The sequence below is a fragment of the Myotis yumanensis genome, unplaced genomic scaffold (genome assembly GCF_028538775.1).
Source record: "Myotis yumanensis isolate MYYU_CA2020_CCGP unplaced genomic scaffold, mMyoYum1.0.hap1 SCAF_8, whole genome shotgun sequence".
NCBI lineage: Eukaryota > Metazoa > Chordata > Mammalia > Chiroptera > Vespertilionidae > Myotis > Myotis yumanensis.
Genome location: NW_027223759.1, coordinates 86,587,852 through 86,602,090, shown reverse-complemented (window position 1 = coordinate 86,602,090; position 14,239 = coordinate 86,587,852). Strand labels below are relative to the sequence as shown.

The 14,239-nt window shown below is 46.1% G+C and overlaps 1 protein-coding gene across 1 annotated transcript; it reads left to right on the top strand.

The window, feature by feature from the left end:
• Nucleotides 1–814: 814 nt before the first annotated feature.
• On the top strand, nt 815–8,881 carry NIFK (nucleolar protein interacting with the FHA domain of MKI67). The gene is made up of 7 exons (XM_070423158.1): nt 815–970; nt 1,796–1,939; nt 4,897–5,005; nt 6,004–6,215; nt 7,420–7,488; nt 7,608–7,679; nt 8,370–8,881. Exons 1-7 carry the CDS (start codon nt 866–868, stop codon nt 8,553–8,555), a joined length of 897 nt encoding a protein of 298 aa, XP_070279259.1. The 5' UTR covers nt 815–865; the 3' UTR covers nt 8,556–8,881.
• Nucleotides 8,882–14,239: the final 5,358 nt, after the last annotated feature.

Below are 14,239 nucleotides of genomic sequence, written 5' to 3'. Positions count from 1 at the left end.
ACCTCCGTCGGGAGGCCCTCTGATCACCCAGTGTGCCTAGTCCCCATGGGACTCCTTCATCTCTCCAGAGCACCACTCCCACCCTCAGACGTCCTTTATCCAGCCCTCCCCCAGTCTGGAAGTTCCCTAAAGGGAAGCAGCACAGGGACACACAGTAAGGGCTCACCAACAGTGAGCGAACAGAGGAAAAAGAATTAAAGTATGGGTAGCAAGACCTCAGGTCACAGGTATTGTTTTGGAATTAATTTTTTAAACATCCCACCTGCCTCCCCCACTCCGCGAAATTGGCTGGCCGCAAAGTAGGCATGAACACATCACCATCTACCATTTAAGCCAGCGGTTCTCAACCTGTGGGTCGCGACCCCTTTGGGGGTCCAACGACCCTTTCACAGGGGTCGCCTAAGACCATCGGAAAACACATATATAATTACATATTGTTTTTGTGATTAATCACTATGCTTTAATTATGTTCAATTTGTAACTATGAAAATACATCCTGCATATCAGATATTTACATTACGATTCATAACAGTAGCAAAATTACAGTTATGAAGTAGCAACGAAAATAATTTTATGGTTGGGGGTCACCACAACATGTGGAATTGTATTAAAGGGTCGCGGCATTAGGAAGGCTGAGAACCACTGATTTAAGCAAAGGCAGGTATGAGAGCGAGGCCAAATGGCATCTCACCAGCAGGGGGCGCCCGCCACGCCACGCCACGCCCCAGCGCCCCGCCCCCGCCCCCGCCCCCGCTCCTTGCGGCACCGTGCACGTGGGCCGCCTCCACTTCCGCTTCGGCGGAGCTACGGGCTCTGGGACTTCCGGCGCTGCCGCGTGGAGCTCCGCGACTCGGAAGCTGTCGGCATGGCGGTCTTTGCGGGCCCGGCTCAGCCGCTCCTGTCGCTGAACCCGCAGGAGGACGAGAAGTTTCACAAGGAGGTGGCTCAGGCCCGCCGGCGCGCAACGAAGGTGGGCGCCTCCGCGACGCGCGGGCCAGCGGAGCCCGGGTCGGTCCCGGCCCCGGCCTCCGCCGCCTCCCGGGTCTCCCAGGGCGGCCCCACCCCACGGGCTTGGGGGCCGAGGCGGGAGGTGGAGCGGGCGGGGAGAGGGTGGCTCGGCCGGCAGGTCCCGCGGAGCTCAGCGGGTGGCGCGAGGGGAGGACAGAGCCGCCGGGATGGCTCCTCCCGCCATGGCCCCGCGCGAGGCCCGCACGCCGCCGCCGCGCCGCGCCGCCAGTGCATCGGGTTCGTGGGCGCAGGGACGGGGGCTCTCGAGGACGGTACCTGCCGGCTTCACTCGCTAGCGGGGCCCTGGCATCAGGTTGCATTCGCTATGGCTTCCAGCTGGAGACACACGTTTGGAGTTGACCCGGGGGAAGGTGTCGGCGGCGAGAAGGCTCGCCGTGGCCCGGGAATGGTGCGGTTGGGGGGTTCGACTCAACGGCGATCTGCATGCAAAGTGGAGGCTGTGTCGGTGGAGGTCTCCGCCGGGTGGTCTGAAGTAGCGTTAGAGACCCACTCGCGCAGCCATGGCGTCCATTATAGTGGTTGAGCGCCCCCATCGCGGGGGCGGGGGGGGGGGTGGGGGAGGGCTATAGTGGTTGAGCGCCCCCATCGCGGGGGGGCGGGGGGCGGGGCGCGGCCGGCACCGCACAGCCGAGCCTCAGCTCTGCTGCTCCCCGAGCGGAGAGGCCCGCAGCCCCGATCTGGACTGAGAGCTAGGGTTCTCCAAGTTTGTTGCAATGTGACTTTTTTTTTAATTAAAAAAGTATTTCCTTGGTTTTTATGTCTTCAGAAACAGAAGCAAGAAAAAGAAAAACTCACTCCCGGAGTCATTTATGTGGGCCACCTGCCTCCGGCACTGTACGAAACCCAGATCCGAGCGTATTTCTCCCAGTTCGGCACTGTGACGAGATTCAGGCTGTCCAGAAGTAAAAGGGTAAGGATTTCCTATTGAAGTAGGTGATTTGTTTCTTTTTCAAAAGCACATCGTCGTTGACAGTGTAGAGGGCGTGCTCACACAGTATTCTTACCAGTCTTCCCTCCAGAAGGGGGTCATGGGTGAGGCTTAGAACCTGAAACAACCGCGAAAACAAAATCGGGATTACTGTCGGTGTTTGTGTTACTGTTAGAGTGGTTGCCCCAGAGCCTCTAATTGCATGGGCAGTTTTGGTAAACGGATCGTGCGTGTCCTGCAGCTACTCAGTCAGCTGCACAGGGAGCTCAGTTTGAGGAGCAGTTCGCACCTCTTGTGTTTGCCTGGGCGTATGCACCCCTGTAACAGCAGAGGTGTGTACAGTGAACGGTGAAGAACAGGGACACGGGCCGGGCCACCTGTGTGCAAGGCCTGGCCTCCACGGGTTGCTGGCTGTATGGCCTTGGACAAAGTATGTAACCTGTCCATGCTTTAGTTTTCTCATTTGCAAAATATGAGTGAAATAGCACCATCGTCCTAGGAGTATCTCATTACAGATTACAGGTAGGGAATGTGAGGTTCTTGGGACAACGCCTGATACAGGAAGAGCTGTGTGTGTGTGTGTGTGATTGTTATGTCATCCTTACCTTCTAATTTTAAAAGGTTTATGTGGTTTGTTTCAGGAATAGAGTGTGCTGACTTCTCGTATAAAACTTATAATGTTCCCAGCAGCTTCACCCAAGAGTAAAATATTATAAAACCTAATGTTCAGTGGGAAGCTAGATAAACTTGAGTGTGTTCAAACAGAGGAACAGAGCAATGACAGTGAATGTAGTAGTTACATGGATAAAGCTCAAAATAGGTTGTTGAATGAATATTTTTTTTCATTCTCATTTTATTTTTTTACCACACCACACATGTACACTTTTATTGTTGTAACCATAGAAACCTCTCATTGTTGGAAATCTTTATTTTTCTTGATGCAGTTTCTTCACATTTTCCCACTTGAGTTATAACAGATCAAAGTTAATTTTATATTTTATTTGGTACATGAGTGGATAAGGTATGCATCCATCTTCCGCTAGTTCTAAAGTTACAGGTATTAAGTTTTGTCAAAGCAACATCTCAACATTAAAGGGGATTTCAAATTTAAAATGCCCTGGTATTTCTCTAATCCTAACCAAAGTAACACATTTTCTCTGTACGCCTCCTCTTCCCCCATTTGTCTATTTGTAATGGTAATGGTTGCTTATTATGTGGGTGAGCTATTTCAAACGTCCTGAAGTCTACCAGAGAATGCTTTAGAGACTTGAGGTATCCACCGTTTTCCTTTATCAAATATCAACTTGCTTCAGGCCTTTGTTTTTTTAGAAATAGATTTTAGGTAGACTTGGGGTCCCTTTCGTGCCCTTCCCCGGTCCTCTGCACCTTCTCCCATGCCCAGGAAATTACTGTTCACGAAGTCAGTGTTTTTCATTGCTGTATGTGTTTTGGAAGTCTTTACTACAGATTGTATAGTATTATTCTCTCTAAGTTTTATAGGAGAAGTCAGCACACATATACATGTATGAACACATAACTGAAATAAAAGTTCTATGAGACACTACTTAACCGTTCTGTTCAGTTGTTTAACACGACCTTTCTGACCTAAATTGGTTGTGTTGAGTGTCATTATGGGTTTATTAGCCATTAGAATTCCCTCATCTGTGAACTGCCTATTCTTTTTTTTTAAATTTTTTTTCTTTATTGATTAAGGTATATATGTGTCCTTATTGCCCCGTTGCCCTCCCACCCCCCACTCATGCCCTTTACCCCCCTGTTGTCTGTATCCATTGGTTAGGCTCATATGCATGCATCCAAGTCCTTTGGTTGATCTCTCCCTCTTACCCCCACCCTGAATTGCCTATTCTTTTTTTTTTTTTAAATATATTTTATTGATTTTTTACAGAAGGGAAGGGAGAGGGATAGAGAGTTAGAAACATCGATGAGAGAGAAACATCGATCAGCTGCCTCCTGCACACTCCCCACCGGGGATGTGCCCGCAACCAAGGTACATGCCCTTGACCGGAATTGAACCTGGGACCCTTGAGTCTGCAGGCTGTCGCTCTATCCACTGAGCCAAACCAGTTAGGGCAGAACTGCCTATTCTTATCCTTTGCCCTTACTGTCTTTTTCAAAAACTTTTTTCTGCCTTTTTTGAGGATCATTTGTAAATATTTTTCTGTACTGTAATATAATCATTGTCTCCCCCAGAATTGTATTTTGAAAATGTTTAAGTCTACAGAGAAGTGGAAAGAACAATAATGTAATGAATATCTCTTCCCTCCCCTGGATTCACCCATTATTAACACCCTGACACATTAGCTGTATGTCTCCATAGCTATAAATATACATACTTCGTTTTACTGAACCTTAGAAGGAAGTAGCAGTCATAAAGACTTGAAACACCTCACCGTAAATCTAGGAATCCGGACACAATATAGTATAGCACAGCGGTCGCCAACCGGTGGTCCATGAGGTCTGACAGGTTGGCGACCGCTGGTCTAGCATGGACTTGCCATCGTCACATATTCCCCAGTAGTCCCAAAAGTCTTTAGCTACCAGTTTCCTTACCTGATCTGGTATCAGTCACGATTCCTGCATTGCATTTGGTTGGTGTGACTCTTCAGCCTATGTAGGATAGTCTCCTTGCCCTGTGTACTTGGTTTTTCTTAATGTTGGCTATTTTGAAGAGTTCAAACTGTTAAATCAATTTCAACTGTGGTTATGGACTTACCTGTGTGATCAGATCCCAGGAATACCTCGAGGTCAGTGGTATATTCAGCCTTTCGGGGATCTTTCCTTTTCCCACAACAGTTTCCACATTATATGCCATGATATTTGCTAATGGGGCTGGTGTGATTATTTAAATTAATGGCATTTTAGCAATTCAATGATGTATTAGAGTTTAATTGTTTTTGTGGCGGTTTTTTTAATTGCAGACTGGAAATAGCAGAGGTTATGCCTTCGTGGAATTTGAATCTGAAGATGTTGCCAAGATAGTTGCTGAAACAATGAACAACTACCTTTTTGGTGAAAGGCTCTTGCAGTGTAAGTGCGCTTGTCTTCCCGTGGGCCTGGTTACCTGCTGCTGATGGGTGGCTGTGGTGTGAAGGACAGATTGCTCAGCTACTTGGACATCTCACATCATTTCTGGATGATCCCCTTAAGGATGGTGCAAGATCAGCTCTAATTAGAATTTTAAAATCTAAACCAGACTGAGCTGTGTTTGTGCCGAGATGGAATTGGGGAGTGATTTTAGGAGCACATAGGAAGAGCGATTAACCCACCTTAAAGGGCCGTGGAAGGCTTCCCTGAGGAAGTATTTAGATTAAAATCTGGGGTTTAAAGAGGAGTGAGCCAGGTTCGGGGAAGGGGATGAAGGTTGAGATCCTGGCCGAGCGGACAGCAAATGCAAAGCTAGAAGTGACTAGCAGTATCTGCCTATGAGGGACTGGGGAGAAGAGCAAGAGATGAGGGAGAAGACGAGGGGAGGCCAGGTCTTTGAATCCTTATAAATCTGGGAGTTCGATATGTGTCCTGAGGACATTGGGAAACCATTAATGGGTTCTAGATAGGGTAACGGTGAAGGGGGGAGTCACAGTTCAGACTCTCTGAATGGCATTGGCGCAGCTCTTCTACCAGAGAAACCATGACAACACCAGACAAGAAGTTCACCTACAGAAACCGGCGCCGCTGGCTTGACATCCCAGCGCAGCCCTGTCTGGGTCCCAGGGCCCTTCAGAGGCAGAGTTATGGTTCTGGGTGCTTGCGGGGGGTGTGGCCATTCAGGTACCCAAGTCAGGCACATCTGATCAGGCAGCTGATGAGGCTGCCCAGGCGGCATCTCTCCGGTCTCTCTTCGTTTTGGTTCCTCCTGCCGTGACAGTCCCAGCAGCCTTGCTGACGGCATGGGTTCATTCACAGAAATGAAGGAGAGGAAGGGTTGAGGAGGTGAGCCCAAAGGTGTCCGAGGACTGCACATGTGGATCCGTGCTATGCTGTGCCCCTCCCACTCAGTTGAAAACTTGTTTCTTTTTTTCATGTAGGTCGTTTTATGCCACCTGAGACAGTACACGAGGAACTTTTTAGAGAGTGGCATCTTCCGTTTAAGAACCCGTCTTTCCCAGCAGTGAAACGGTATAATCAGAACCGGACCCTTCTTGAAAAGCTGCGGATGGAGGAGCGATTTAGAAAGAAAGAAAAATTACTCAGGAAGAGACTAGCTAAGAAGGGAATTAATTACGATTTTCCTTCATTGGTAAATATTCCTTCAGAAAATATATTTTGTGTTTTTCTTCTTGGAGGTGGGCTTTGTACCTCAGTAGCTGTAACATGATTATGGTTTTCTCTATAAAGTATCTAGCTCAGTGCTTACCACATACTAGGGTTTGACTAAATTTTTGAGGCGCTGCATTGTAAGTTCTTCCTAAAGTGTGTCAGACCAGATCCAATGATCAACATTGTATAGAAAAGGAAATTTCAGAAAGGGGTTAGGTTTTTCATGATCTGTTTTAAATTATTGAAGTTACACCACTCTTTAACCCAAACCATAATGCTTCTAGATTGCTATTAAAAGTGTCCTTTCCAGAATTAAATGAAGTTTGGTATTACATGGTATCGGTAAATATGAAAGACTATAAATTGGCCATCCTTTTTATGCTATTCCAGTTAAAATTTTGTTTCTTGTTCTTTTAAATTGGAGATAAAGTGCATATCAGATTTCAGCAGCGTCATCTGTGAATTAAGTGAGCAAGGGTTAGAATATAGCAAACCTGCTGGCATGAAGCTGCGTCAGCACAGATGTCACTCAATCAGTCCCCATGTCCTTGCTCGCTGATTCTCCCTCCCGCTTTCCTGGGGGAGAGCTATGTCTTCCACTACGAAACGAGTGCAGGCCACTCGGGGGTGGCTAGGGTAGGTGACGATCTTATTTCTTCACTAAATTCTGAGGTTGGTTTGGATCTTTCGCAGACCCTTTCAGCTTATTTTCAAACAGCTAATTTGTTGGAACCTTAGGAAGCTAAGGTTATTAGGTCTTTTAGCCTTATCCAGAAACTAGAAGACTGAGTACCCCCTTTGGCCCAGTTCCGGTTGTTGATTCTTTGCCTAAATTCCAAACAGTCTTTAACAGTATGTGTTTAAAATTCACTGTGTCCCAGGCAGCAGGCCCTGGTCCTCTTACGAACCATTTGGGAGCTGGTCCTCAAAGCAGGACGCTAGGCCAGCTCAGGTCTCAGCCTCACTTCATCTCCACAGCTTCTGCCCATCCCCCAACTCGGCCCCTCTTTACTTTTTTCCCTTTACTGGAGATCATTCACTATATTTGTGGATTTTGCTTTTTAAATTGAAATGCTTTCTCATTTAGGAAGGATCTGCTGATAACATGTGTAAGGATCTAATGGTAAGTTAAAAACGTAAATATGTGATACTGCCAGGTAATAACTTCTTTCTGTTTACTTAAGGTTTTACGTAGTAAAAAGAAGAAAAGCAACACCTCAAACACCAACCTTCAGAAATCCACAAATAGACAGGTAACATTTTTCTTTTATTGCATGCCAGGTGTTAGGGCAAAGATAAATGGGTAAATATATTCAAACTACTAAAACTGTTAAATATACAAGTTGATGAAGTTTCTTAAACTTTATTGAAGGCTTTACCTAAGAATAAAAAGAAGAAGGCTTCAGCCACCTCTGAAACTCCTGAGAATACTGTGGATAGCCAGGTAAAATTGTCGTTAGTATTTTGAGAATCAGGTAGTATAATTCAAAAGAGGAGAAACAGTTCCTGCTACTGTCGGTTTGTTAAAATTTCACATTTAGCCCTAGCCGTTTTGGCTCAGTGGATAGAGCTGGGCCTGCGGACTAAAGGGTCCCCAGGTTCGATTCTGGTCAGGGGCACATGCCCAGGTTGTGGGCTCGATCCCCGGTAGGGGGAGTGCAGGAGGCAGCTGATCAATGATTCTCTCTCATCATTGATGTTTCTATCTCTCTCTCTCCCTCCCCCTTTCTCTCTGTAATCAATAAAAATATTTAGAAAAATTTTTCTCATTTAATTTGTGACTTCAGCAGATACTGTGAGTTTACAAGCAAAAATTATCATTGTGAGTTTATTATTGCACTTTGTACCTCTTAAGCAAAGTGACTGAGTTAGGAGAGAGGAGGCCACTGTTTTTATAAGTATAAGATCAAGGCTTTCTACCTCATATCCTATAATGGAGCATATTATATTACAATCGATTGTGACTTTTTTATACTAAGTTTGATAAGCACCTAAACTCGTTCCTGTGTGATTATGTCACTGAAAGATGGAAATAGGCCTGAATTAACACTGCACAACTTGTAAAAATAGAAGGGAGGGGTAAAACATTCCTCATATCTTCCCACATTTATGTATTATTTCTTGTTGAATTTAGGGCCCCACACCAGTTTGTACACCAACATTTTTGGATAAACGAAAATCTGAAGTGGCTGAAATGAATGATGATGAAGATAATGAAATAGTTTTCAAACAGCCCTTATCTGGCATACAAGAACAAACACAAGAGACTGAAACACCTACACAGTCAAGGAAAAAAAGACGAAGAAAAAACAATCAGTGATTCTGAGTGTATTATGAATAATACTTCTTCTGGAAAATGTGATTTTATTATGAGGGCTGTGTATCGGAAGAAACACTGTTGGTTCCAGTCAATAATAACAGGAATTGGTAACTTTGGCTTGCCTGCCCCAGCTGAAACACAGGTGTGCACACCACCCAGCAGGAGCCAGGCCTGCTGCCTCTCTGCCCCGGTCTCCCAGTTTCTTCCCAGATTCATACCTGCCTTTAGTGACTGTCTGCATAAAAGGGTCACCATTAACTGCAGGTTTAAATACTAAACTGCAGCGTTTGTTAAATAAAGAAAATAAAACCTTGCTTTATTGTCTACATGTTTCTCTGTGTAGGCTGTGCACATTTAACCCATAAGGGTATTTTAGACTTCAGCATCCATTGGTCAAAACTGGACATTAAGTACAGTGAGAAGGCAATTCAAGTGTGTATATATGTGTATATGGTCATTTTCCTAATGTTAAGTTAGTTTTTGGTAAGCTAGTATGGACTACTAACCACTAAAGTATCATCAATGTGGAATTGTATTTCATGGTTTAAACAGTGACCAGCAAATAAACGTGTTTTGTTTACAATTTATTTGTATGCAAGTGGGACTTGGGTGTCTTGCAGTAAAATAGTAGGTTTTCACCTCAAATATTTTTAATTTTCTAATGCCCTTGAAATATGCTTTTGTATTAGCTAATTCATGTTCATTGAAAACTGCCTTCAAATATTTTTTATCCAGTATTTAGTAAATCTTTAAAGTGATAGTGGGCTGAGATGGCAGCATTTGTGCTACAAGACTTTAGTTGTGATGGAGACAATATGTGGTCCTCTCATGGCTGGGTGCACTACAGATGGCAGTGGCACAGTTTCATCTTGATGGCCTTCGTGTGCTACATGTCTCAGTACCATGGGTTTTACATATTTTGATTACCAGTGCATACCTATCCAGTCTAAAGAGAAAATGTTCACGGTGGACTGGATTATTTTATCCATCCAGATGGCAGTGACACATCAGCTGTGCTAAAAGAACAATATATATAGACATCAGACTAAGCATTCATCACAATATTCCCAACTCAAAAAGCAGAAATAACCATTTTAAATGGACTCTCAGCACCATTTTGTTAATCCTCACCCAAGGATATCTTTCTATTGATTTTTAAAGTGACTGGAAAGGAGGGGGAGGGACAAGCATTAATGTGAACAAGACATGTCAGTTGGTTGCCTCCTGCATGCGCCCAAGTTACTTGCCCTTGACCAGAATCAAGGCCAGGACCCTTTGGTCCAAGGGCCAAAGTTCTATCCATTTAGCCAAACTGGCTAGGGCTCAGCAGTTCTTTTACCCCAAAATTTATAAGGTAGTAATGTTTCCATGTGGCTTATTAGGCAAGCAAGGAAAGCCCTTTACCAATGGTAAGGTACATTGTGATTGCAGCAGATGACGAAATGTGTCCAATAAAATGAACTTAGAAAAAAATTTTTTATTGATTTCAGAGAGAGGAATGGAGAAGATAGAGATAGAAATGTCAATGATGATAATCATTGATCGGCCTCTCTGGCACACCCCCTACTGGGGATTGAGCCCGCAACCTGGGCATGCACCCTTGACTGGAATCAAACTTGGGACCCTTCAGTCTGTAGGCCGACACTCTATCCATAGAGCCAAACCAGTTAGGGCTAAAAATGAACTTTTTAAAAATATATATATTTTATTGATTATTTTACAGAGAGGAATGGAGAGGGATAGAAACATCGATGAGAGAGAAACATTGATCAGCTACCTCCTGCACACTCCCTACTGGGTATGTGCCCTCAACCAAGGTACGTGCCCTTGACCAGAATTGAACCTGGGACCCTTGAGTCCACAGGCCAACGCTCTATCCACTCAGCCAAACCGGTTAGGGCATAAAATGAACTTTTTTTTAAGACAGCCTTTATCCCTGGCCAGTGTGGCTCAATTGATTGAACTTTGACCTTTGAACCAGGCCAGTGTGGCTCGATTGGTTGAACTTTGACCTATGAACCAGGAGGTCACGATTTGATTCCTGGTCAGGGCACATGCCTGGGTTGTGAGCTTGATTCCCAGTAGGGGCCGTGCAGAAGGCATCCAATCAATGATTCTCATTGATGTTTCTCCCTCTCCCTCTGAAATCAATAAAAACTTTTTTTTAAAGAAGACAGCCTTTAAACAAGAAAGTTGCTTGAAGAGTTGAAGCAACAATAGTTAATTTAAAAACACGGCCAGTGAAAATGGTGACAAAAGGAGATTTGACTTGGGTTGGTGAACAAACAAAAAAAAGTAAAATAAAAACAAGGCAAATTATTTTAATTGTTTTTCCCAGGCACTTAAGAAGTTAAAAGACCTTACCAATACTGTTCAGCTCACTGTTCAAAAAGTCAAGATTTGAAGTGCTAGAATGACCAATTCATCAAGGTTTCCCCAGAACCTTTTTGTTTTAACACTGAAAGTCACATGTTAGGCGAACCTCCTCAGTCCCAGGCTAATGCAGTTTGTCACCCTAGAAATGACTGAAGAATTAGCCTCTATGCAGAATTAGCCTGTCTGTGGAACAACTATAAGCAAAAATATTTTCAAAGTGGAGAGAACATTCATTCAGTACAACTGAAGTGGAACCTTCCAACATGTGCCATACCTGATTTTGGTAAAAAAAAAAAAAAAAAAACACATAGGGAACTAGAAAAAGACTTAGGCAAATGTAAAGTTTCTGAAAATATAAGGTGTTTAAGGCCTGCTTCTTGTATTATTCACCAGCAAGTACTTAAAGAAATATGTGAATTGCCCAGCTGGTGTGTCTCTGTGCTTGAGCATCGACGTATGAACCAGGAGGTCATGGTTCAGTTCCTGGTCAGGGCACATGCACAAGTTGCAGGCTCAATCCCCAGTAGGGAGCATACAGGAGGCAATGATTCTCATCATTGATGTTTCTGTCCTCCCTCTCTGAAATCAATAAAAATAAATTTTAAAAATTAAAAACATTTAAAGAAAAAATATGTGAACCTATCATGTGTTATTGAACTAATCATGTCACTGTTGTACTTCATTTGTTGTGGACTTAGCTATCATCAGTTCCAGCAATTTCTGACAGAAATAGAAGCTCAGTATTATGGCCCTAGCCAGTGTGGCTCAGTGGATAGAGCGTCAGCCTGTGGACTAAACGGTTCCAGGTTTGATTCTGGTCAAGGGCACATGCCCAGGTTGCAGGCTCGATCCCCAGCAGGGGGTGTGCAGGAGGCAGCTGGTCAATGATTCTCATCATTGATGTTTCTATCTCTCCCTCTCCCTTCCTCTCTGAAGTCAATAAAAATGTATTTTTAAAGAAGCTAAGTGTTCTGACTTGCCCTACCACACAGCAGTTTGATGGCTTTGTGGTGGTAAAGTTTTGTTGAGACGTTCCAACTTCAGAGCCAAAACTGCAAATTTCTGAATGAGAAGAACCTCCCTCAAACACTGAATGGCCTTAAAATTTAGCTTTTGCTGCAGACGGTGTTTCTTAATGAATTCAACCTAGAAGCAGAAGTCAGAGCACCACTTATATTTGAAACTAATATTTTGCTAAAGTAACTTTGATGACAACATTTGAATACAAGAAATGTCACACTGTATATGCTGGCAAAAGTTAAAACAGATCTCCATACCCACACAAATCTGTAGCAGATATATTTTCCATCCTCAAACTACAGTTCCAGACCTCAATACAAGTGAAAAGGAAATTTGCATATTCAAAACCCATTGCAAGTAACTTTGATGATAGGAAGCACTAACTTAACACCTACAAAAATTAACTCAAAATATAAAACTAAAAAACTTACAGGAAAACATAGAAGGAAACTCCATGACCTGGTGTTAGGCAAGCAGTTCTTTTTTTTTTTTTTTTAGTAATTTTTATTTCTTGAGATATTACAAAGAGTATTACATATGGCTCCTTTTTTCCCCCCCTTAACATTCCCCCAGCCTCCCCTACCCCCTAGTGTCTTGTGTCCATTGGTTATTCTTATATGCATGCATGTAAGTCCTTCGGTTGATCTCTTAACCACTCCCCCCCCCCCCCCCCCTGCAAAACCCTCCCCAGGCTTCCCACTGTAGTTTGACAGTCTGTTCAATGCTGCTCTGCCTCTGCATCTACCCCTGTTCATCAATCTATACTGGTCCCCATTATCCATTTCAACCTCACCAGGGCCGTCCCAACCTCACTTGGGCCGTCCAAACCTCACTGGGGCCATTTCAACCTCACCGGGGCCGTCCCAACCTCACCAAGGCTATCCCTACCTCACCAGGGCCGTTTCAACCTCACCGGGGCCGTCTCGACCTCTCCGGGGGCATCCTGACCTCACTGGGGCCATCTCGACCTCACCGGGGCCTTCCCGACCTCACTGGGGTCGTTTCAATGTCACCGGGGGTGTCCCGACCTCACTGGAGCTGTCCTGACCTCACCGGGGCTGTCTCGACCTCACCGGGGCCCTTTCAACCTCACTGGGGCCGTTTCAACCTCACTGGGGCTGACCCAACCTCGCTGGGGCCGTCCCGACCTCACCGGGACCGATTCAACCTCACCAGGGCAATTTCAGCCTCATCGGGGCTGTCCCGACCTCACCGGGGCTGTTTCAGCCTCACCAGGGCCGTCCTGACCTCACCGGGGCATTCTTGACCTCACCGGGCATTCTTGACCTCACCGGGGCCGCCTCAACCTCACCGGGGCCGCCTCGACCCCACCGGGGCCGCCTCGACCTCACCGGAGCCGTCCCAGCCTCACCGGGGCCGTCCGACCTCACCAGAGCTGTTTCAACCTCACTGGGGCCGTCCCAACCTCACCAGGGCCGACTGACCTCACCGGGGCTGTTTCAGCCTCACCAGGGCCGTCCTGACCTCACCGGGGCCATCCTGACCTCAACGGGGCCGTCCCGACCTCACCGGGGCCGCATTGACCTCACTGGGGCCGTTTCGGCCTCACCGGGGCCGTCCCAACCTCCCTGGGGCCATCCCGACCTCACCAGGGCCGTCCCGACCTCACTGGGGCCATCCAGCCTCACCGGGGTAACACGAAGTTTGGCACTCTGTCCCCTGCCGGGTGACTCCCTGACAAACAAAATCTCCAGGCGTTCCTGGTGGCTGAACATCCAGCATGCCTGTTCGGACTTCGCCCTCCACCAAGTGCACAGACTGCCCATCTGCCGTCCCCCAGCGTCCCACGCGAGACTGGAACCGGTGGACATGCTTGTGCGCCTGCTGGAACAGCGGTTCCACATCGCGGGCCCAGCCGGGCCTGGCCCCGGCCTCCCCTGAACCAGACTCCGCCCCCCAAGCGTGTCCCTCCCGGATGCGAGGAGCTGAAATCTGCAGCCTGCTGGTTTGGGCTCTGTACTTGGTGCCTCTGCACATCCTACTCAGTCTCAATGCTCTTCTTTCTATGGGAGGAGTTGAAATCTGCAGTTTGTTGGGTTGGGCTCTGTACTTGGTGTCTCTGCACATCCTACTCAGTCTCAATGCTCTTCTTTCTTTCCTTCCAGTTGTAGAGCTTCCACTGGGCCAGCTTTCCCATGGTTCCATATGATAGCTGTTTGTCCTATAGTTGGTAGTTTCGATGTTGTTGTGGGAGGCAATACGCACAGGTCTGTACCTTATGCTGCCATCTTGGTTCTCCTGGGTCTGCTTCTTGAGTGTGTCTCCCA